At 43.1% G+C, this 24,111-nt stretch overlaps 1 protein-coding gene across 5 annotated transcripts in view; it reads right to left on the bottom strand.

The window, feature by feature from the left end:
* Positions 1–24,111, bottom strand: part of numa1 (nuclear mitotic apparatus protein 1) — a 181,695-nt gene that overhangs the window by 110,810 nt on the left and 46,774 nt on the right. For all 5 annotated transcript variants that reach the window (XM_063054722.1, XM_063054721.1, XM_063054723.1 and 2 more), the window contains 3 exons: positions 20,719–20,778; positions 9,194–9,279; positions 4,691–4,773 (listed from right to left, as the gene is read on the bottom strand). In XM_063054722.1, the coding sequence (XP_062910792.1) occupies positions 4,691–4,773; positions 9,194–9,279; positions 20,719–20,760 (211 nt within the window). In that variant the 5' untranslated portion in view covers positions 20,761–20,778. The remainder of the gene's footprint in view (positions 1–4,690; positions 4,774–9,193; positions 9,280–20,718; positions 20,779–24,111) is intronic.

Here is a 24,111-nt window from a genome sequence, read left to right as displayed (position 1 = left end):
TCACGCAGCTTCTTACCATGGTGGACCGTACCACCAGGCGGCCAGAGGCCATCCCTACATCTTCAATAACCACCGCTGATGTGGCTCAGGCATTCATCAGCACCTGGGATGCCCAATTTGGCACTCCATCTGATGTTCCCTCTGACCACTGCTATCCTCCCATCCTCCAGCATCCCATCCGTGGCTAAGGATGATTTAAATATCTCTGCTAGGGCCTCTACAATTTTTGCACTTGCCTCCCACAGGGCCCAAGGGAACACCGTGACAAGCCCTGGGGATTTATCCACCCCAATTTGCCTCAAGAAAACAAACACCTCCTCCTCTGTAATCTGTACAGGGTCCATGAAGTCAATGCCACTTTGCCCCACTTCTACAGATTCCGTGTCTGTCTCCCGCATAAATACAGATGCAAAAAAAAACTATTTAAGATCTCCCCCATCTGTTTTGGCTCCATACATGAATTACCATTCTGATCTTCCAGAGGACTAGTTTTATCCCTAGCAATCAATTACTCTTAACGTATCTGTAGAATCCCTTAGGATTCTCCTTCACCTTGTCTGCTAGGGAAACCTCGTGCCTTATTTAGTACTGATTTCTTGTATTCTCTTGCATTTCTTATACTCCATAAGCACCTCATTTGTTCCTGCCTGCCTATACCGGCTATGCACCTCCTTTTTGTTTCTTAACCAGGGCCTCATTATCTATTGAAAACCAAGATTCCCTGAACCTGTTATCTTTATGTTTTATTCTGACAGGCACATACAAGCTTTGTACTCTCAAATTTGATTTTTGAAGGCCTCCTACTTGTTAAGTACACATTTGCCAGAAAACAGCCCGTCCCAATCCACACTTGCCAGTTCCTTTCTGATAGCGTTAAAAATGGCCTTTCTCCAGTTTGGCGCCTCAACTCAAGGACCACACCTATCTTTCTGCATATTTACTTTGAAACTAATGGCACTGCAACTTGTCACCTGCCCTGTCTCATTCCCTAAAGACAGATCATGCCTTCTCACTGGGACTTCTAGGTACTGATTAAGGGAACTTTCCTGAACACATGATAATCCCTACCTCATCGAGTCCTCTTACAGTATGGAAATCCCAATCAATATGTGGAAGATTAAAACCACCTACTACAACAACCTTATGTTTCTTGCAGCATCTCTTCTGTGATATCTCTTTGACCAGCGACCAATTAGGAGGTCAGAAGCATGAGGAGGGAATTTCATTCAAGTTTGCTGACAAGAGTATAAAAGGAAGAAACTCGTGCCAGTTTTTTTTGGAGCTTTGACCTGCGACCAATTGGCATTTGGGATTATTTATCAAGAACAAATTAAAGGAAGCCAGGAGCAAATGAAGCAGCTAGCATTAGAGTGGACGGTGTCAGACTGGAGATTTTGAGGCTTTAGCTCTTCAAGGCTTCAGTCAGAGAAGGCAAAAAAGAAAAGTTTCAGGTAGTATCCCTCCCCCCCTCCCCCAACATAGGGAGTTCAGGAAGTTAGGTGCTAAGTTAAAGGGCAGAACCTCCAGAATTGTGATCTCAGGATTGCTACCCATGCCACCTGCTAATGAGGCCAGAAACAGGAAGATTTTACAGTTTAACATGTGACAAAGGAGTTGGTATAGCAGGGAGGCATAAGATTTTTGGATCATTGGGCTCTCTTCCAGAGAAGGTGGGACCTGTACAGAAGGGACAGTTTGCCCCTGAACTGGAGGGGGACTAATATCCTAGTGGGAAGGTATGCAAATGCTACCCAGTGAGACTTAAACTAGCATTGCAGGGTGATGGGAACCAAAGTGCTAGAACAGTTAGTGGAGAGGTTGTGCAGACAGATGTTGCTAAGACCTCACAGAAAGTCAGGAATCAAAGGGTTGAGCATAATGCAACTAACAACCTGAACTGCTTATATTACAATGCAAGAAGTATTGTAGGAAAGACAGATGAGCTCAGGACATAGATCAACAACTGGAATTATGACAATGTAACCATTAGTGAGACTTGGTTGCAGGAGGGACAAGACTGGCAGTTCAATATTGCATGATTCTGTTGTTTTAGATGTGACAGACTGGGAGGGCTTAAAAGAGGAGTGGTGTTACTAGTCAGGGAGAATGTCACAGCAGTGCTCTGTCAGGACATACTGAAGAACTCAACTTTGTGAGGCGTTATGGGTGAAACTGAGAAATAAGAAAGGTATGACCACGTTAATGGGACTATTTTGCAGACCAGTCAATAGTGTTAGAAATTAAGAGGAGCAAATTTGTAGAGAGATCACAGAATGTTGCAAGAAACATAAGGTTGTTACAATAGGTGTTTTTAAACTTTCCACATATTGACTGGGAATCCCAAACTGTAAAAGGACCAGATGGCAGAGTTTGTCAAATGTGTTCAGCAAAGTTTCCTTCATCAGTATGCAGAAGTCCCAATGAGAGAGCATGCAATACTGCATCTGCTGTGTAACCTTAAACTATATAATTTTCCTATTTCTGGCCATCCTGAGATCACAACCCTGGAGGTCCTGTCCTATAATTTAGCACCTAATTAATGCCTTTGAATGGAAACTCCTACAAATGATAGTGGATTCAGCCCAGTACACAACAGGCAGAGCCCTCTCAGCCATTGAGCACATCTACATGAACCGCAGCATCCATCATCAAAGATCCTCAGCACCCAGGCCACGCTCTTTTCTCACTGCTGCATCAGGCAGGAAGTACTGGAGGCTCAGGACTCACCACCACCAGGTTCAAGAACAGTCAGTACTCCGCAGTCATCAGGATCTTAGCTCACTTTAAGAACTCTTTATCATGTTAGTTCGCGCTCCTGTTATTTATTGCTATTTATTTATATTTGTATTTGCACAGTTTGTTGTTTTCTTTGCTTGCTCTTGAATTGATCCTGTTATAGTTCCTACTGTAATGATTTGCTGAGTATGCCCACAGGAAAAAGAATCTCAGGGTTGTACGTGGTGACATGTATGTACTCTAATAATAACTTTTGCTTTGAACTTGTAACTTTCTAAATCTCATCACTCTTCCTACCTACATTAATGGTGCCTACAGGGACCACGACCCATGGCCGTTCACCCTCCCACTTAAGAATGCTGAAGACACAATGCAAAATGTCTGGTCCCTGGCACCCAAGAAATATTATACCATCCAGGAATCTTGTTCTCATCCACAGAACCTCCTTTCTGTTCCCCTATTACCACAGTTCACCTCATTCCCCCTCCCACTTCCCTTCTGAGTCACAAAGGCAGACATTGTGCCAGAGACCTAACTGCTGTGACCTTCCTCTGCTAGTGGTATACCTGTTGTTGAGGGGGATGGCCACAGGGGTACTCTGCTCTGGTTGTTTAACCCCTAGGTGACTGTCACCCAGTTTCATGTGCCCTGCACCTTGGGTGTGACTACCTCTCTGTATGTCCTATCTATCACCCCTTCGCCTCCCAAATGATTCAGAGTTTATCCAGTTCCAGCTCCAACTCCTTAACACAGATTGTTAAAAGCTGCAGCTGGATGCACTTCTCACAAGTGTAGTTGTCAGGGTCACTGAAGATCTCTCTGCCTTCCCACAACCTGCAAGAGGAACATTCAACTGTCCTGCCTAACATCCTTATTGTTCAAACAGAGCAAATATTAAAAAAATAAATACAATGTGGGGGAAAAAAAATCTACCTACAGCTTTTCACTTTCTCTCACCCAAGCCTTTCCTCACTGAAGCCTCGAAGAGCTAAAGCCTCACGCTAACACTGCCCACTATGAATATGGCTACTCTATTTGCCTCGGCCTTATTTGAATTTGTTCTTGCCAATCAATCATGATCGCTGATTGACCACTGCTTAAAACTCCAAACTGGCGAGAGTTGATGCCTTATGTACTCAGTTGGAGAAACTGAGTGAGCTACATCTTCTCATGCTTTGGATCTCCGACTTGCCGCGCCTCAAAACACCAATTGCCGCAAGTCGCTGCCTTATGTACTCAATCGGTGAAGCTGAGTGTGCCACGTGCTCGCACGCCACTGCTTAAAAAAGGTATTCAAATGGGTCCATTCTGAAGGCACAGTCACAGAAAACATTTATCATGCTCGGAACTGAAGTGTGAGAAAGAAATGCAAACTCGTCCAAATCAGTTACTACCCTTCAACCATCAAACTCTCGAACAAAAGGGGATAACTACACTCATTTATGGACTCTTTTATCTTGTTATTCCATAATTGTTATTTATTGCCACATTTGTTATCCATTGGTCCTGTCTACAGTTACTGTTCTATAGATTTGCTAAGTATGCCCACAGAGAAAGAATCTCAGAGTTGTATGTGGTGACACGTGTGTATGATCATAAATTTTACTTGGAACTTTATCTGAGTCAGGTGGGGTCATGGGCAAGCTGCTGTTTGATAGAGAGCAGAAAATGTTTTTGTTTAGTGTTGGCTCATTAGAGGTGTAGAGACAGATCTTCAACACCAAACACCCTTTCCATATGGATTCGATCATCTTTGACCAGGCAAAATATGCCAAGCTTCCCACTTCAGTCAATTCCTTCAACAGTAATTTCAATAAAAGAACTTCAGTAAATTATCTTGTAATGAAATAAAGCTGACTGGAGCAAAAACACAAGGAGGCGCTCAGCCAAGATTAAAATAACTGCAAATCAAATACACAATCACCTTTGGGCACACAATTTCTGTAATGCTTACATTCTAAAAAGTCGCAGATGAACTGAAATCGCTCTTCAATGGACTTTGTCTCGAGTATCTGGGAAGCATTTTCTTTTCCACTTCTGCAATACGAACAAATCATTAATTATTAAAGAGTAAACACAAGAGATTCTGCAGATCAGCACACACAAAATGCTGGAGGAACTCAGCATTAACTGTCAATGAATAAGCAGTTAATGTTATTGGCTGAAATTCTTCACTGGGAGTCATGACTGGTCTCAGCCCGAAACATCGACTGTTTATTCCTCTCCATAGATGCTGCCTGACTTGCTGAGTTCCTCTAGCATTTTGTGTGTGTCACTCTAATTATTAAAGAGTTTACTTTACATAGATAGATAAAGCTTCAAAGACTGTACAGTGTTGCATGTGCAATACAATGGACTCCTGATCTCACAGTCTGCATTGTTATGGCCCTTATACTTTATTGTCTGCCTGCATTGCACTTCTTCTGTAACCGTGACACTTAATTCTGCACTCTGCTATTGCTTTTCCCTTACTGTTGTAATAAAGTGATCGGTTTGAATAGTGTGATTGCAGCGCGGGAGATTGTGGAGTGAGTTGGAGACAGTCCATTGTGGACTTTACCCAACAATTTTAAAAAGCAAGCGGAGCCTGCAGAACTTGCCTGTGGCATGTGAGATTGCTTGGGTTAACAGTGACTAGGGTTAATTAGCAAAGAAGCAAGGTAGAAAGGGGTTAGAGGTCCTGCACAGTGAATAAAGGGAGTTAGAGAAGAAGAACCTCCAGAACAGTAATCTCTGGATTACTCCCAAGTACCACGTGCTAGTCATGGCAGAAATAGGATGATAGTGTAGATGAATGAGTGGCTGAGGGAGTGAAGCAGGGAGCAAGGTTTTAGATCTCTCCATGACTAGGATCTCTTCTGGGGAACATATGACCTGTACAAAAAGGATGGGTTACACCTGAACACAAGGAGACCAACATCCCTGCAGGCAGGTTTGCTAGAGCTGTCGGGAAGGGTTTAAACTAATTTGGCAGGGGGATTGGACTGAGAATGAGGCAGTTGGTATACAACTAAATGCAGTGTGCAGTGAGACTGTCAGGAAGGACAGGCAAATGATAGGGGAAAATTGCAGTCAAGGGATGAGGTGACGTGTAACATGAGAGCAAAATCCAAAAGGGTAACGAATACAGGACTGAAGATGTTGTATTTGAATGCACACAGTACACAGAATAAGGAAGATGATCTTGTAGCGCAGTTAGATTAGCAGGTATAACATTGTGGGCCTCACTGAGATGTGGCTGATATATCATAGCTGGGACTTTAACATCCGATTTACACCATGTATTGAAAGGAAAGGCAGGTAGACAGAGGAGGTGGGATACTCTGTTGATAGAAAATGAAATTCAATCCTTAGAAAGAGGCAACAGGATTGTAAGATGTAGAATCCTTGGCATTGTGATATACACAGCTCAGCACACTAGACAGAGTGGATTGGGAGAGGCTGTTTCCTACAGCAGGTGAGTCTAGGACCAGAGGGCACAGCCTCAGAATAGAGGGATGTCAGTTTAGAATAGAGATGATGAGAAGGAATTTCTTGAGCCAAAGAGTGACGAATCTGTGGAATGCATTGTCGAACACAGCTGTGAAGGCCCAGTCATTGGGTACATTTAAAGCAGAGGCGGACAGGTTCTTGCTTAGTCAGGGCATCAGAGGTTACAAGCAGGAGAACAGGCTTAAGAATGATAATAATTCGCCATGATGAAATGGCAGAGCAGACTCAATGGGCCGAGTGGCCTAATTCTGCTCCTATGTTTTACGGTCTTATGGACTTAAAACAAGTTTTTCACAATCCCTCAGTACGTATGACAAGAATAAACTAATTCCTTTGTATTTGTAACAAAAGAAGTGGGAAAACAAAACAGAACAAAGGGAATGTCAATGATAGGATAGACACTGAAGTTTTCCAGGTGATACAATCCTTTCTAAGGAAGTTGAAGAAGCTGGACTATGCATATCAATACTTACAACCTTCTACACACATGCAGTGGAGCATCTAAATTTGCTGCATCACTGCATAGTACGGAAACCACAATGTGGGGAAAAGAACCTGCTATAGTGGGTAGTCAAAACTGCACAACGCATCACTAACACCAGCCACCCTGCCATCAGGGACATATATATAGAAAAGTGTCAGAAAAGGGCCAGTCACATCATGAAGGGTTCCCACCCAGAGGGAGGAGGCTACGTAGCATCTGTTAGATCCGACCGTTTAACTCTCAGAGGTAATGTTGCAACTGTATACAATCTCGGTTAGAACATACTTGGAGGATTGTGTTCAGTTCTGGACACATTATTATTGGTAGGATGTGGGAGGAGGACCTATCCGGGGTCCAGTACGCAAGTGCAATTACAGAGAAAGCACGGCAGCACCTACATCCTCAGTTGTTTGCTAAGGGTTCAACATGGCATCAAAAACTTTTTACAAGCTTATATAGATGTGATGCGCAGAGTAGATTGACTGACTGTATCACGGCCTGGTATGGAAACACCAATGGCCTTGAATGGAAAATCCTATAAAAAGCAGTGGATACAGCACAGTACATCATAGGTAAAGCATTCCCTGCCACTGAGCACATCTACAGAGAGCGTTATCGCAGGAAAGCAACATTCACCATCAGGGATCCCCGCCAACTAGGACACGCTCTCTTCTTGCTGCTGCCACCAGAAAGAAAGTACAGGAGCCTCAGTTCTCACACCACCAGGTTCAGGAACAGTTACTACCCCTCAACCTTCAGGCTCTTGAACTAAAAGGGATAATTTCAATTGCCCCTGCAGTGAAATGTTCGCACAATTTATGGGCTCACTTTCAAGTATTCTTCATCTCACGTTCTCGATATTTATTGCTTATTTATTTATTTATTTATTTATTAATTATTCTTTCTTTTTGTATTTTCAGTTTGTTGTCTTCTGCATTCGGGTTGCTTGTCCTGATGGTGCAGTCTTTCACTGATTCCATTATGGCTATTATTGCATTATGGATTTATTGACTATGCCTGTAAGAAAATGAATCTCAGGGTTGTATATGGTAACATAAATGCACTTTGAATCTTTAGAGAGGGTCCAGAGGAGATTTACCAGGATGCTACCTGGATTAGAAGGTATGTCTTATGAGGATAGGTTGAGTGAGCTAGGGTTTCTCTCTGAGGAAGAGGCTGAGAAGTGACTTGTTAGAAGTGTACAAGGTGGTAAGAGACATAGATCGAATGGATAGCCAGAATTTAAGGTGATTGGAGGAAAGTATAGGGGGAATGTTGGATGCAAGTGGTAAGAGAGACTGATATTTTAGGGACATTTAAGAGATTCTTAGGTACATGGACGACAGAAAAATGGAAGACTATATGGAAGGGAAGGACTAGATTGATCTTACGAGTAGGTTAAAAGGTCAGCACACCATCTATGTTCTATGTTTTGTATTGAAGGATGAAATTTTCTACATTAGTTCCTCTATTAAAAGACATAAATCGAGTGGACAGCCAGAGACTTTTACCCAGGGCGGAAATTAACAATATGAAGGGGCATAATATTAAGGTGACTGGAGGAAAGTATAGGGATAATGTCAGAGGTTTAAGTTTTTACCACACAGAGAGTGGCTGGTGCGTGGAACTGGGGTGGTGGTCAAGGCAGATACATTAGAGATGTTTAAGAGACATTTACATGGATGATAGAAAAATCAAATGAATAAGAGAAGCGAAGATACTTGTACGTACACCAAGTGTGTAAGGTGTACAAGATAATTGGCATATTTAAAGTGGACAGCCAGAAACTTTTCCCCAGGGCAGAATTAGCTAATATAAGAGGGCATAATTTTAAGATAATTGGTGGAAAATATAGAGGGAATGTCAGAGGTATGTATTTTTTTTACACACAGAGTAGTGTTAAAGGCAGATAGATACATTAGAGACATTTATTTGTCACATGTACTTTGGAACATACAGTGAAAAGCATATTTTGCACCAAGAACCAACTCAGTCTAAGTTTGCGCTGGAGCAGTGACAGCACACTTCCACCACCAACATAGCATGCCTACAACTCACTGACCCTAACCCGTACATCTTTGGAATGTGGGAGGAAATTGGAGCACCCAGAGGACACTCACAATGTCACAGAGAGAACATACAAACTCCTTACAGACAGTGGTGGGAATTGAACCTTCATCAGTCGCACAGTAATAGTGTTACCCTAACTATCACACTACTTTGAAGAGTCTAAACATTGGGAGTAGGACTTGAACCAAATGATTTCTACCAAGGCTAGACTGGTGTCCACAGAGCTGTGACACGATGTGGTCGAACAGGACACTTAATGCACTTGGGATACTTCCACTAATTACAATCTGTTGTAACTTCCCTACCACGACACAAACTTGGGCAGATTTCAATAATTATTGCTTAATCCTACCCAGAACTATAAAATATCATCTTTGGCAAAAAGCTCTTGAATAAAGTTGTGTTACTCACATCTTGCACACTATTTTGACGAATGCAGCACAGTCCTGGAGAGCTGCCAGACTTCCTACTTCCTCTGACAATTTAAGGCTGTTAATCTGTATAAAAAACAAAAAGGCAAAACCTTAAGTGAACAAGTTAAAATCTTGAAAGTTAATGATTTGCAACACAGGCAAAGGGTATTGCCACGTTCTCTGTAACTTAAAAATAAAAAAATATTTCCACATAGATTCCATGCTCGTTAGTCTTAATGCCAAAAATAAAGCAAATTCCCACTAATTTTTCACATTACCAAATAAGTTAGACATTGTTAGTTAGAAACGTGAAACATAGAACAGTTCAAGTCTTTTCATAAGACCATAAGACACAGAGCAGAGTAAGGCCATTTAGCCCATCGAGTCTGCTCCGCCATTCAACCATGGCTGATCCTTTTTCCCCCTCTTCAGCCCCACTCTCTGTAATCGTTGATGCCGTGTCCAATCAGGAACCTATCAATCTCTGCCTTAAATGCACCCAATAACCTGGCCTCCACAGCAGCCTGTCATAACAAATTCCACAAATTCACCACCCTCTGGCTCAAGAGATTTCTCCGCATCTGTTTTAAATGGACGACCCTCTATCCTGAGGCTGTGCCCTCTTGTCCCAGACTGACCCACCACGGGAAACATCCTTTCCACATCTACTCCATCTAAGCCTTTCAATATTCAAAAGGTTACAATGAGATTCCCCACCCCCCACCTCATCCTTCTAAATTCCAGTGAGTAAATACCCAGAGCCATCAAATGTTCCTTGTATGATAACCCTTGCATTGCTCCCTATAACTATTGATGGTGAGGACGTGGATGTGGGGAGAACCTACAAGTATCGGGGGGCGCACCTGGATGACAGACTTGAGTGGAGCGCCTACACAGAGGCTCTGTAGAAGGAAGGCCAGAAAGGCCACTACTTCCTGAGGAGACTGAGGTCCTTTGGAGTATGTAGGCCTCTCCTTCACATGCTCTACCTTTCTGTTGTCGCCAATACAACCTTCTATGCGGTGGTGTGCTGGGGCAATGGCATCAACACGGATGATGCCAAGAGGCTCAATAAACTGATTAGAGGTTGGCTCTAGGAGTCAAATTGGACTCACTGGAGGCTGTGGTAGAACAAAGGACCCTATGGAAAATCCTGGCAATTTTGGACAATGTTTCCCATGCTCTGCGTGCCACCTTGGCTAAACAGAGAAGCACTTTTAGTAACAGACTAAGACAACTGTGCTGCTCCAAAGAGCGCTATATGAAGTCATTCTTATATAGAATGACCATTAGGCTCTATAATGAGTCAACCTATAGCCAGGGAAGTGATGAACCCTCCTGTTAGACTGTTCGTAGAAATTATTTTTTATTCTTTCTACTTCTCTGCTAATACTTATATCTGTGCACTAGCAATGTTACTGTAATTTCTCTTGGGATCAATAATGTATCTATCCTTCATTCCCAGAAACATTCCTGTGAACCTTCTCTGAACCCTTTCCATTGCCAACACATCTTTTCTTAAAGAGCCCAAACCTGTTCACAATACTCAGGTGAGACCTCGCCAGTGCCTTATAAAGCCTCAGTACCACATCCCTGCTCTAGTATTCTAGACCTCTTAAGATGAATGCTAACATGGCATTTGCCTTCCTCACCACCGACTCTACCTGCAAGTTAACTTTTAAGGTGTTTTGCACAAGGATTCCCAAGACCCTTTGTATCTCAGATTTTTGAATTTTCTCCCCTTTTAGAAAATAGTCTGCACATTTATTTCTACTACCAAAGTGCACGACCATGCATTTTCCAACATTGTATTTCATTTGTCACTCCCTTGCCTATTCTCCTAATTTGTCTAAGTCCTTCTGCATGCTATCTGCTTCCTCAGCACTACCTGTCCCTCCACCAATATTCATATCATCTGCAAACTTGGTAACAAAGCCATCTATTCCATCATCTAAATCATTGATAAACAACATAAAAAGAAGTGGTCCCAACACCGACCCCTGTGAAACACCACTAGTCACTGGCAGCCAACCAGAAAAGGATCCTTTTATTCCCACTCACTGTCTCCTACCAATCAGCCAATGCTATAACCACGCCAGTAACTTGCCTGTAATACCACGAGCTCTTAACTTGGTAAGCAACCTCATGTATGGCACCTTGACAGAGGCCTTCTGAAAGTCCAAATATACAACATCCACTGCATCCCCTTTATCTATACTGCTTGTAATCTCCTCAAAGAATTCCAACAGGTTGGTCAGGCAAGATTTTCCCTCTAGGAAACCATGCTAACTTTGACTTATCTTGTCCTGTGTCACCAAGTACTTCATAACCTCATCCTTAACAATTAACTCCAACATCTTCCCAACCACTGAAGTCAAGCTAACTGGTCTATAACTTCCTTTCTACAGTCTTCCTCTTTCCTTAAAGAGTGGAGAGACATTTGCAATTCTCCAGTACTCTGGCACCATGTCAGAGTCTAATGATTTTTGAAATGCCTCTGCAATCTTTACCGCTACCTCTTTCAGAACCTTAGGATGCAGTTCATCTGGTCCAGGTGACTATGTACCCTTAAGTCTTTCAGGTTTTTGAGCATCTTCTCTCTTGTAAAAGTAACTACACTCATTTCTCTTCCCTTACACTCTTCAACATATCACACACTGCTAGTGTCTTCCACAGTGAAGACTGATGCAAAGACGTTCAGCACATGATGTTGTGCTGACCTTTAACTTACTTGAAAATCAATCTAATCCTTCCCTCCCACATAAACCTTTAGTTCTCCTTCAACCATGTGCCTATCTAAGTCTCTGAAATCTGCCTCTATCAACACCCCTGGCAGCACATTCCATACACCCACTTCTCTCTCTGTAAAAAGAAAACTTACCTCTAATACCTCCCCACCTATACTTCCCTCCAATCACCTTAAAATTATGCCCCTCGTATTAGCCATTTCTGGAAAATAATCTCTGGCTGTCCACTCTATCAATACAGATAAAAATGTATAGCAGAAGAACAGACCCTTCAGCCCATCAAACTAATGTGGTGCCAAACTAATTAAACTATTGATTAAAAGTCTAGTTAAACTAAACTAGTCCCTTATGTCTTTACATTTATATACCTCGATTCTCTACACAGTCCCCAACCAACAGGCTCTTCAACCAGAAGGGATAGCTTCACTCACCCCAACACTGAACTGCTCCTACAACCTATGGACTCAGTTTCAAGGACTCTTCAGCTCATGTTCTTGATTTTTATTGCTTGTTTATTTATTGTTATTTTATTTTTAGTTTTTTTCTCAGCTCAAGCTAGTAAAACCTGAGGTACAGGCATAGCCAAGCACATTAATTTCTTACTTGCTAGGAATTTTCAGACTATTCTTGTGGTGTTCAGTATTGTGGCTTTCTGGAGATTTGCATATATATTGTTGTGTCAGCCTAACTGTTTAATGCTGAGGATGTTCTACGAGTCTGTGGTGGCCAGTGCGATCATGTTTGCTGTTGTGTGCTGGGGCAGCAGACACCAACAGAATCAATAAACTCATTCGTAAGGCCAGTGATGTTGTGGGGATGGAACTGGACTCTCTCATGGTGGTGTTTGAAAAGAGGATGCTGTCCAAGTTGCATGCCATCTTGGACAATGTCTCCCATCCTCTACATAATGTACTGGGTGGGCACAGGAGTACATTCAGCCAGAGACTCATTCCACCGAGATGCAACACAGAGCGTCATAGGAAGTCATTCCTGCCTGTGGCCATCAAACTTTACAACTCCTCCCTTGGAGGGTCAGACACCCTGAGCCAATAGGCTGCTCCTGGACTTATTTCCTGGCATAATTTACATATTACTATTTAATTATTTATGGTGCAATTGTAATGAAAACCAATTTCCCCCGGGATCAATAAAGTATGACTATGACTATTTACACTGGTGAATACTGAAGCCAAGTATTCATTAAGTACCTCCACTACCTCCTGCAGCTCCATGTACGTTTTCACTCTTGCAACTGAGTGGTCCTATTCTCACACGGCTCATCCTCTTGCTCTTCACATACTTGTAGAATTCCTTGGGGATTTTCCTTAATCCTGCTCAGCAAGGCCTTCTCATGGTCCCTTCTAGCTCTCATAATTTCATTCTTGAGCTCCTTCCTGGCACCCGTGCAATTTTCTAGAGCTCTAACTGTACCTAGTTTCTTGAACCTTCCATAAGCCTTTATTTTATTTTTAACTAGATTTTCTACATCCTTTGTACACCATGGTTCTTTTACCCTATTATCCTCTGCCTATCTCAGTGGAACATACTAATGCAGGAAGCAGTGCAAATGTTCCCTGAATATTTGCCACATTTCTGCTGTGCATTTCGCTGAGAACATCTACTCCCAATTTATGCTCCCAAGTTTCTGCCTTCCCCAATTTCCCCCTACCCCAATTAAATGTTTTCCCAAATTATATGCTCCTATCCCTCTCCAATGCTATGGTAAAGGAGATAGATTTGTGGTCACTACCTCCAAAATGCTCTCCCACTGAGAGATCTGACACCTGACCTGGTTCATTTCCCAATACCAGATCAAGTACAGCCTCTCCTCTGGTTGGTTTATCTACATATTATGTAAGGAAACCTTCCTAAACACACTTTAACAAACTCCACCCCATCTAAACCCCTTGCTCTAAGGAGATGCAAGTGGCTGAGGGATTGGAGCAGGGGGCAGGGATTCAGATTTCTGGATCACTGGGACCTCTTTTGGGGCAGGTGTGACCTGTACAAAAAGGACGGGTTGCACTTGAATCCCAAGGGGACCAATATCCTGGCAGGGAGGTTTGCTAAGGCTACTGGGGAGAGTTTAAACTAGAATTGTTGGGGGGGTGAGAACCGAAGAGACTGGGGAAGAGAAGGTTGGTTCACAAATAGAGAAAGCTTGTAGACCGTGCGAGACAGAGGATAGGCAGGTGATAGAGCAGGGACGCGCTCAGACCAAAGGTTTGAGATGTGTTTATTTTAACGCAAAGAGTGTTGTCAACAAAGCAGATAAGCTTAGAGCGTGGATCAGTACTTGAGAGATATGATGTGGTGGCTATTACAGAGACTTGGATGGCTCAGGAACAGGAATGGTTACTTCAAGTGCTGGGTTTTAGATGTTTTAGAAAAGACAGGGAGGGAGGCAAAAGAGGTGGGGGCGTGGCACTGTTGATCAGAGATAGAGTCACGGCTGCAGAAAAGGTAGACGTCATGGAGGGATTGTCTACGGAGTCTCTGTGGGTGGAGGTTAGGAAAAGGAAGGGGTCAATAACTCTACTGGATGTTTTTTTACAGGCCACCCAATCGTAACAGGGATATCCAGGAGCAGATAGGGAAACAGATCCTGGAAAGGTATAATAATAACAGAGTTGTCGTGATGGGAGATTTTAATTTCCCAAATATCGATTGGCATCTCCTAGAGCAAGGGGTTTAGATGGCGTGGAGTTTGTTAGGTGTGTTCAGGAAGGTTCCTTGACACAATATGTAGATAAGCCTGCAAGGGGAGAGGCTGTACTTGATCTGGTATTGGAAATGAACCTGGTCAGGCGTCAGATCTCTCAGTGGGAGAGCATTTTGGAGATAGTGACCATAATTCTATCTCCTTTACAATAGCATTGGAGAGAGATAGGAACAGACAAGTTAGAAAAGCGTTTATTTGGAGTAAGGGGAATTATGAGGCTATCAGGCAGGAAATTGGAAGCTTAAATTGGGAACAGATGTTCTCAGGGAAAAGTACGGAAGAAATGAGGCAAATGTTCAGGGGATATTTGTGCAGAGTTCTGCATAGGCACGTTCCAATGAGACAGGGAAGTTATGGTAGGGTACAGGTACCATGGTGTACAAAGGCCATAATAAATCTAGTCAAGAAGAAAAGCTTACAAAAGGTTCAGAGAGCTAGGTAATTTTAGAAATCTAGTAGATCATACGGCTAATAAGAAGGAGCTTAAGAAGAAAATTAGGAGAGCCAGAAGGGGCCATAAGAAGGCCTTGGTGGGCAGAATGAAGGAAAACCCCAAAGCATTCCACAAGTACGTGAAGAACAAGAGAATAAGATGTGAAAGAATAGGACCGATCAAGTGTGACAGTGGGAAAGTATGTATAGAACGGGAGGAAATAGCAGAGGTACTTAACGAATACTTTACCTCAGTATTCACTATGGAAAAGGATCTTGGTGATTGTAGGGATGACTTGCAGCAGACTGAAAAGCTTGAGCATATAGATATTAAGAAAGAGGATGTGCTGGAGCTTTTGGAAAGCATCAAGTTGGATAAGTCGCCGGGACCAGATGAGATGTACCCCAGGCTACTGTGGGAGGCGAGGGAGGAGATTGCTGAGCCTCTGGTGACGATCTTTGCATTGTCAATGGGGACGGGAGAGGTTCCGGAGGATTGGAGGGTTGCGGATGTTGTTCCTTTATTCAAGAAAGGGAGTAGAGATAGCCCAGGAAATTATAAACCAGTGAGTCTTACCTCAGTGGTTGGTAAGTTGATGGAGAAGATCCCAAGAGGCAGGATTTATGAACATTTGGAGAGGTATAATATGGTTAGGAATAGTCAGCATGGCTTTGTCAAGGGCAGGTGATGCCTTATGAGCCTGATTGAATTTTTTCAGGATGTGACTAAACACATTGATGAAGGAAGAGCAGTAGATGTAGTGTATATGGATTTCAGCAAGGTATTTGATAAGGTACCCCATGCAAGGCTTATTGAGAAAGTAAGGAGGCATGGGATCCAAGGGGACATTGCTTTGTGGATCCAAAACTGGCTTGCCCACAGAAGGCAAAGAGTGGTTGTAGACGGGTCATATTCTGCATGGAGTTCAGTCACCAGTGGAGTGCCTCAGGGATCCGTTCTGGGACCCTTATTCTTCATGATTTTTATAAATGACCTGGATGAGGAAGTGGAGGGATGGGTTAGTAAGTTTGCTAATAACACAAAGGTTGGAGGTGTTGTGGATAGTGTGGAGGGCTGTCAGAGGTTACAGTGGGACACTGATAGGATGCAAAACTGGGCTGAGAAGTGGCAGATGGAGTTCAACCCAGATAAGTGTGAGGTGGTTCATTTTGGTAGGTCAAATATGACAGAATATAGTATTAATGGTAAGATTCTTGGCAGTGTGGAGGATCAGAGGGATCTTGGGGTCCGAGTCCATAGGACGCTCAATGCAGCTGCGCAGGTTGACTCTGTGGTTAAGAAGGCATACGGTGCATTGGCCTTCATCAATCGTGGGATTGAATTTAGGAGCCGAGAGGTAATGTTACAGCTATATAAGACCCTGGTCATACCCCACTTGGAGTACTGTGCTCAGTTCTGGTCACCTTACTACAGGAAGGATGTGGAAACCATAGAAAGGGTGCAGAGGAGATTTACAAAGATGTTGCCTGGATTGGGGAGCATGCCTTATGAGAATAGGTTGAGTGAACTTGGCCTTTTCTCCTTGGAGCGAAGGAGGATGACAGGTGACCTGATAGAGGTGTCTAAGATGATGAGAGGCATTGATCGTGTGGATAGTCAGAGGCTTTTTCCCAGGCCTGAAACGGTTGCCACAGGAGGACACAGCTTTAAGGTGCTGGGGAGTAAGTATAGAGGAGATGTCGGGGTAAGTTTTTTACTCAGAGAGTGGCGAGTGCGTGGAATGGGCTGCCAGCAACGGTGGTGAAGGCGGATACGATAGGGTCTTTTAAGAGGTAGGTACATGGAGCTTAGAAAAACAGAGGGCTATGGGTAAGTCCAGTAATTTCGATGGTAGGGCATGTTTGGCACAACTTTGTGGGCCGAAGGGCCTGTATTGTGCTGTAGGTTTTCTATGTTCTAATATTACTCTATTACTATTGCACTATTCCAGAATCTGCCTCTTTATCTGCTCCTCAATGTCTCTGTTACTACTGGGGGGGGGGGGGAGAGTGGGTCTATAAAAAACACCCAGTAGAGTTATTGCCTCCTTCCTGTTTCTGACATCTACCCACAATGACTCATGACTCCACGACTTCTTCCTTTTCTGCAGCCATGATACTATCCCTGATTAGCAGTGCCACTCCCCCACCTCTTTTACCTTCCTCCTTGTCCTTTTTGAAACATCTAAAGCCCGGCACACTCAGCAGCCATTCCTGCCCCTGAGTCATCCAAGTCTCTGTAATGGCCACAACGTCATTGTTCCAAGTATTGATCCACGCTCTAAGTATATCTGCCTTGCTTATGATACTCCTTGCATTAAAATAAGACACATCTCAAACCATCTGCCTATCCTTCCTCACAAACTCCCTACAAGGTGTTACTACTTGTGCGACAATTGCCCCATCCTCTGCCTCTTCACTTCGGTTCCCACTCCCCTGCAAATCTAGTCTAAACCCTCCCCAATAGCATGAGGAAACCTCCCTCCCAGGATATCAGTTCCCTCCAGTTCAGGTGCAACCCGTCCCATTTGTACAGGTCACCCCTTCCCCAGAAAACGTTCCAATAATCCAAGAACTTGAAACCCTGCCCCACGCACCATCTCCTCAGCCACTCGTTCATCTGCACCATCTTCCTGTTCTGACCTTCCCTGCTCATGGCACTGGGAGTAATCCGGAGATTACCACCTTGGAGGTCCTGCCCTTCAGCCCCCTTCCCAACTCCCTGAACCTACTGTGCACAGGCCCTCTACCTTCTCCAGCCTATGTCACTGGTACCAACATGTACCACGACCTCCAGCTGCTCACCCTCCCCTTCAAGAATATTCTGCAACCGCATCCTGGACCCTACCACCCGGGAGGCAACACATTATCCTGGTGCCTCTTTTGCTGCCACAGAATCTCCTATCTGTACTCCTAAATATCCAGTCCCCTACGAATATTGCTCTGCCTGACTTCACCCAACCCTTCTGAGGCTCAGAGCCAACCACAGTGCTATTGGTCTGGCTGCTGCTGCCTTGCCCAGATAGGTCATCCCCCTCAGCAGTATCCAAAGGGATATAGCTCTTGCTGAGGGGAATGGCCACATGCACTCACAACTTTCTCCCTTTACCTCTCTTGGTGTTCACCCATCTACTCCCGAATTCTGTACTCTGGGTATAACCACCTGCTCAAAAGTCATATCTATCAAATAAACGCTCTGCCACCCGGATGATCCCTAGTACATCCAGCTCCAGCTCCAGCTCCTTAATGCCGTCTTTCAAGAGTTGGAGATGGCTGCACTTCCCATGAATTCCCACATCCTACAAGAGGAGCATTCCACTGCCATTATCTGCCATCCTGCCTACACTGTACAATGGGCAACCAAGACCAAATCTTCTAATGTGTGTCTTTGGCCTCAGTCTCTTCTCGTTGAAGCCTCTTGAGTCAAAGCCTGACAGTCCTACCCTCGCCGCTGGCCTACTCCTGACAATGGCCACCCCGCTTGCCCCTTCTGTACTTCTGTTTAATTTTCAGTGCTCTGCTCCCGATGCTAATTGGACTCCTGGAATTCCAAATGCCCGTGAAGCTCTCCTTTCACACAAGCTTCGCCAAACTGCGAGTAAGCTCTTTGAAGTGCTCCGCTCCCAGCGCTGATTGGACCTCTGGAATGTTCATCCATTGCTTGTGTTGTATCCTGCTGCTCTGTTTTGTATTCTGTGAGCTCTATTGCACCTTCCTTTATCTTTAATGCTCTGCATTTACCCAGTCCAAAGGCCATGTTTAGATCTTCAAAAAATATTTCTATCTGATTTAATTATTTCAGCTTTACTGACGGAGGAACATATAATTTCAAACCATCCATGTGTAGAAGGTGTGTCAAGGTATGATTTGTTTGGTTGTTTCTGATTTGATATCCAATTCACTGGATATCAGTAAAACTAGACAGACCCATAGTGGGCTCAGAGAGTCGCCCTGAAAATGCCTCAGTTTATTCTTTTAATGGTGGTTGTTCATTTTTGGTTAATAGATAGGGTGATTATAGTACGCCAATAGTTCATCAGATGTTGTGGGAATTTCACAAGTATTGGGTATAGCTTATATATATTAAGAGCTTCTATTACCCATCAGTGTAGGACAGAATTAAATGCTTTTTGATATTCAATACAAGAACATGAAAGATTTTTGCTTTTCTTCTGGGCTAGATTTGGAATTACATAATCTGTTCTTTACATCCTTTCATACTCTTACAGCATCCTTTCTGCTCTTCTGCAAGTTATTTTCGTTATTATTATTTCTTTTTGTATTTGCAGAATTTGTTGTTTTTTGCATGCTGGTTGTCCACCCTGTTGGTGCAGTTTTACACTGACTCTATTATGGCATTGGATTCGTTGAGAAAATGAATCTCAGAGCTGTATATATACTTTGATAATAAGTTTACTTTGAACAATCTCTCCATATCCACTCTGTCCAGGCCTTCCACTATTTGACAGGTTTCAATGAGATTTCCCCCTCATTCTTCTAAACTCCAGCAGGCACAAGTCCAGAGCTATCGCTCTTCACATGTTAACCCTTTCATTCTCACGAGCCTCTGCTGAACACTCTCCAATTCCAGTACATCCTTTCTTAGATAAAATGCCCTGAACTGCTCACAATACTGACCCACGCCTTATAAAGCCTCAGCATCACACGCTTCATTACCCTCTTATTTCTGTGCAACCTCAGACCTAGTTACATGATTGGCTCTCAAACAGTTCTCAGCTCAGAAACAATGAGATGGACAATAAAACCTGGTTGGGTCCTCATCCCAAACAACGAATGACTGAAGGCAGATCTAAGTATTCACCTAATTCCATGCATAGCAGAGGACAGCCTGCCTGTGCTTTACAGAACACCAACTACCACACCCCACCCAGAGCATGGCTCATATACCAAGTCCATTTCCACTCAATCAGATCTTTGAGACGATGATGGTCTGGCAAAGAATCGGGAATTATCCCAGCATTAAAAAGCAGAAAGTGAAGAAAAAATATTGACTTAATTGTACACTCAGTCGCCACTTTATTAGGTTGACCTGTACATCTTGTTAATGCAAATATCTAATCAGCCAATCATGTGGCAGCAACTCAATGCATAAAAGCATGCAGACACGGTCAAGAGGATCAGTTGTCTGTGGAATGATTGTTGGTGCCAGATGGGATGATTTGAGTATCTCAGAAACTGCTGATCTCCTGGGATTTTCACTCACAACAGTCTCTAGAGTTTACAGAGAATGGGGCAAAAGAAAAAAAACAAAAAAAAAATCCAGTGAGTGGCAGTTCAGTGGGTGAAAACACCTTGTTAACGCGAGAGGTCAGAGGAGAATGGCCAGACTGGTTCAAACTGACAGGAAGGCAACAGTAACTCAAATGACCATGTGTTACAACAGAGGTGTGGAGAAGAGCACAACTGGTGAACCTTGAATTGGATGGGTTACAGTAGCACAAGACCACACCTCGTTCCACTCCTGTACCTAATAAAATGGCCACTCAGTGTATTGACTTTTTTAAAATAGTAATCAATAACTGGGGTCTGTATGGGCATAGTGTGCTTAAAGTCCCATTTCTGTCTCATACCCCACAGACAAACACTGAGCTCGATGCTCACCCATTTGACCAAGGCATCGGCCTTTGTCCTGTGCACTGCCATTGTGCTGTTGAGAGTGATCTGGAAAGAAAAGAAAAAGGCATTAATCGAGAAGACATCACACACAGGATGGAAATCTGGTCCGAACCACGACTGGGCAGTGCATTAAAACAAAATCTCAACAGCTTACTATCCCACAGACTGCTAAAATCCATTTTGAAATTGTGGATTTTGGGAATTCCGAGGTGAAAACCAGAACTAGGATCAAGTTTTGCCAACAGCTGAGCAGGCCAAGTCGTTGTGTTATATTTAAGGCAGACAATGAGAGGCTCCTGATTAATCAGGGTGTCAAAGGTTACAGGAAGAAGGCGGAAGAATGGGGTTGACAGGGATAATAAATTAGCCATGATGCAGTGACGGAGAAGACTCATAGGGCTGAATGGACTAATTCTATTCCTAGGTCTTAGGTTTATTTCCACTGACGTATGTCGTGAAATTTTTTTGAAAACTAGTTCAAATCTTGCGGCTGAAGTACGGTATGAAAAACAAAAATTTACTGTAAGTTACAATAATATACAACAAATAAATAAGTAGAACAAAAAAGAGCAAAAAAAGCAAAGTAATATTTAATGAATATACTGCTGGTGGCTGGTAAAAAGACTCTTACCAGGAAATGGTTATCACAGGAGAGCCCAACTTTAAACACATGGATGGAAATTACAATGGACAGTTACAAAATTGAGAAGATAACAGTATCTGTTAATCATAATTTGGAACAATTTGATTCATACTGGGAAAAATGGTTTAACTACATAACACCCCATAGGCCTGATCTTATTCTCACAAATCAATGATTATGTTGTTAAAAAAAAATCACTCCCTACTTGTACATAGTTTTCTTTTTGTTTGTTCTTTCCTTTCTATAAGTATATACCTCAGATAAATACTATGTGGAGATATGCGGCAAACATGAATATATGATATACACACACAGTATCCGAAATACATCTTATGAAAATGTTTGTATGATGATGAATTTGAAATAAAAAATAAATTACAAAAAAAAAGCAAAGTAGTGTCATGGCTTCATGGACCACTCAGAAACCTAACGTTGGAGGGGGAAGAAGCTGTTCTTAAAATGTTGAGTGTGTATCTTGAGGCTCCTGTACTCCTTCCCAATGTGGTAATGAGAAGAGGGTGTGTCCTGGACAGTGGGGGTCCTTAATAACGAATGTCACCATTTCACCTTTCGAAGATGTCCTCAACTGAAGGGAGGGGGGGAAATTCTCTTCCCCCAAAATTACAAGGCTTTCTGCTGGCAACCACTGCTAGGAAAAATTCCACACAATTCGGACAGCAGAAAAGCTTTGCATCAGTATTAGATTTATTATAGTTGGCTGTGACAGGCAGTATCAGTAGAGAAAGAGACTGTGGTAGCTAGTCCTTCCACAAACAGGAAAGGTTCGTATCAGAAATCTTTGAATTCAACATGATATCTTAAGGACTGCCAGGCACCTTCTGCTGACTTTGGGTTTATTATCACCGACATGTGATGTGAAATTTGTTAACTTAGCAGCAGCAGTTCAATGCAATACATAATCTAGCAGAGAAAAAATAATAACTAAAATGTAAAAAAAATAAGTAAATCAATTACAGTAGACATATATTGAATAGATTTTTTAAAAAGTGAGATAGTAACCAAAGATTCAATGTCCATTTAGGAATCGGATGGCAGATGGGAAGAAGCTGTTCCTGAATCGCCAAGTGTGTGCTTCAGGCTTCTGTACCTCCTACCTGATGGTAACAGTGAGAAAAGGGCATGCCCAGGGTGCTGGAGGTCCTTAATAATGGACGCTGCCTTTCTGAGACACCGCTCCCTGAAGATGTCCTGGGTACTTTGTAGGCTAGTACCCAAGATGGAGCTGACGAGATTTACAACCTTCTGCAGCTTCTTTCGGTCCTGTGCAGTAGCCCCTCCATACCAGACAGTGATGCAGCCTGTCAGAATGTTCTCCACAGTACATCTATTGAATTTTTTGAGTGTATTTGTTGACATGCCAAATCTCTTCAAAGTCCTAATGAAGTATAGCCGCTGTCTTGCCTTCTTTATAATTACATCAATATGTTGGGACCAGGTTAGATCCTCAGAGATCTTGACACCCAGGAACTTGGAACTGCTCACTCTCTCCACTTCTGATCCTTCTCTGAGGATTGGTATGTGTTCCTTCGTCTTACCCTTCCTGAAGTCCACAATCAGCTCTTTCGTCTTACTGACGTTGAGTGCCAGGTTGTTGCTGCGGCACCACTCCACTAGTTGGCATATCTCACTCCTGTTACTACGATAACAAAGGACACTGGAGTAACTTTATACTTTATTGTCGCCAAACAATTGATACTAGAACATACAATCATCACAGCGATATTTGATTCTGCGCTTCCCGCTCCCTGGATTACAACTCAATAGTAAATATTAAAAATTTAAATTATAAATCATAAATAGAAAACAGAAAAATGGAAAGTAAGGTAGTGCAAAAAAACCGAGAGGCAGATCCGGATATTTGGAGGGTACGGCCCAGATCCGGGTCAGGATCCATTCAGCAGTCTTATCACAGTTGGAAAGAAGCTGTTCCCAAATCTGGCCGTATGAGTCTTCAAGCTCCTGAGCCTTCTCCCAGAGGGAAGAGGGATGAAAAGTCTGTTGGCTGGGTAGGTCGTGTCCTTGATTATCCTGGCAGCACTGCTCCGACAGCGTGCGGTGTAAAGTGAGTCCAAGGACGGAAGACTGGTTTGTGTGATGTGCTGCGCCGTATTCACAATCTTCTGCAGCTTCTTCCAGGCTTGGACAGGACAACTTCCATACCAGGTTGTGATGCACACTAGAAGAATGCTTTCTACAGTGCATCTATAAAAATTAGAGGGTTTTATTGGACAGGCCAAATTTCTTTAGTTTTCTCAGGAAGTAAAGGCGCTGGTGGGCCTTCTTGGCAGTGGACTCTGCTTGGTTGGACCAAGTCAGGTCACTTGTGATATTGACCCCGAAGAACTTAAAGCTTTTGACCTGTTCCACTTGCGCACCACCGATGTAAATTGGGTCGTGCGGTCCGCTACTCCTTCTAAAGTCAACAACCAATTCCTTCGTCTTGCTGACATTGAGGGATAGGTTATTGTCTTCGCACCATGCCACCAGGTTCTTAATTTCCTCTCTGTACTCAAACTCATCATTACCCAAGATATGGCCTACAATTGTGGTGTCATCAGCAAACTTATGTATTGAGTTCAATGGAAACTTGACTACACAATCAAGGATGTACAGCGAGTACAGCCTTGTGGGGCACCGGTGCTCACAGTGATTGTAGAGGAGAGCTTGTCCCCTATTTTTACAGCCCAGGTCCTGTCTGTGAGGAAGTTGAAGAT

This window comes from Mobula hypostoma, chromosome 7 (assembly GCF_963921235.1).
Source record: "Mobula hypostoma chromosome 7, sMobHyp1.1, whole genome shotgun sequence".
NCBI lineage: Eukaryota > Metazoa > Chordata > Chondrichthyes > Myliobatiformes > Myliobatidae > Mobula > Mobula hypostoma.
Note: the sequence above shows the minus strand (reverse complement) of the source record. Positions and strands in the feature narration are given on the sequence as shown.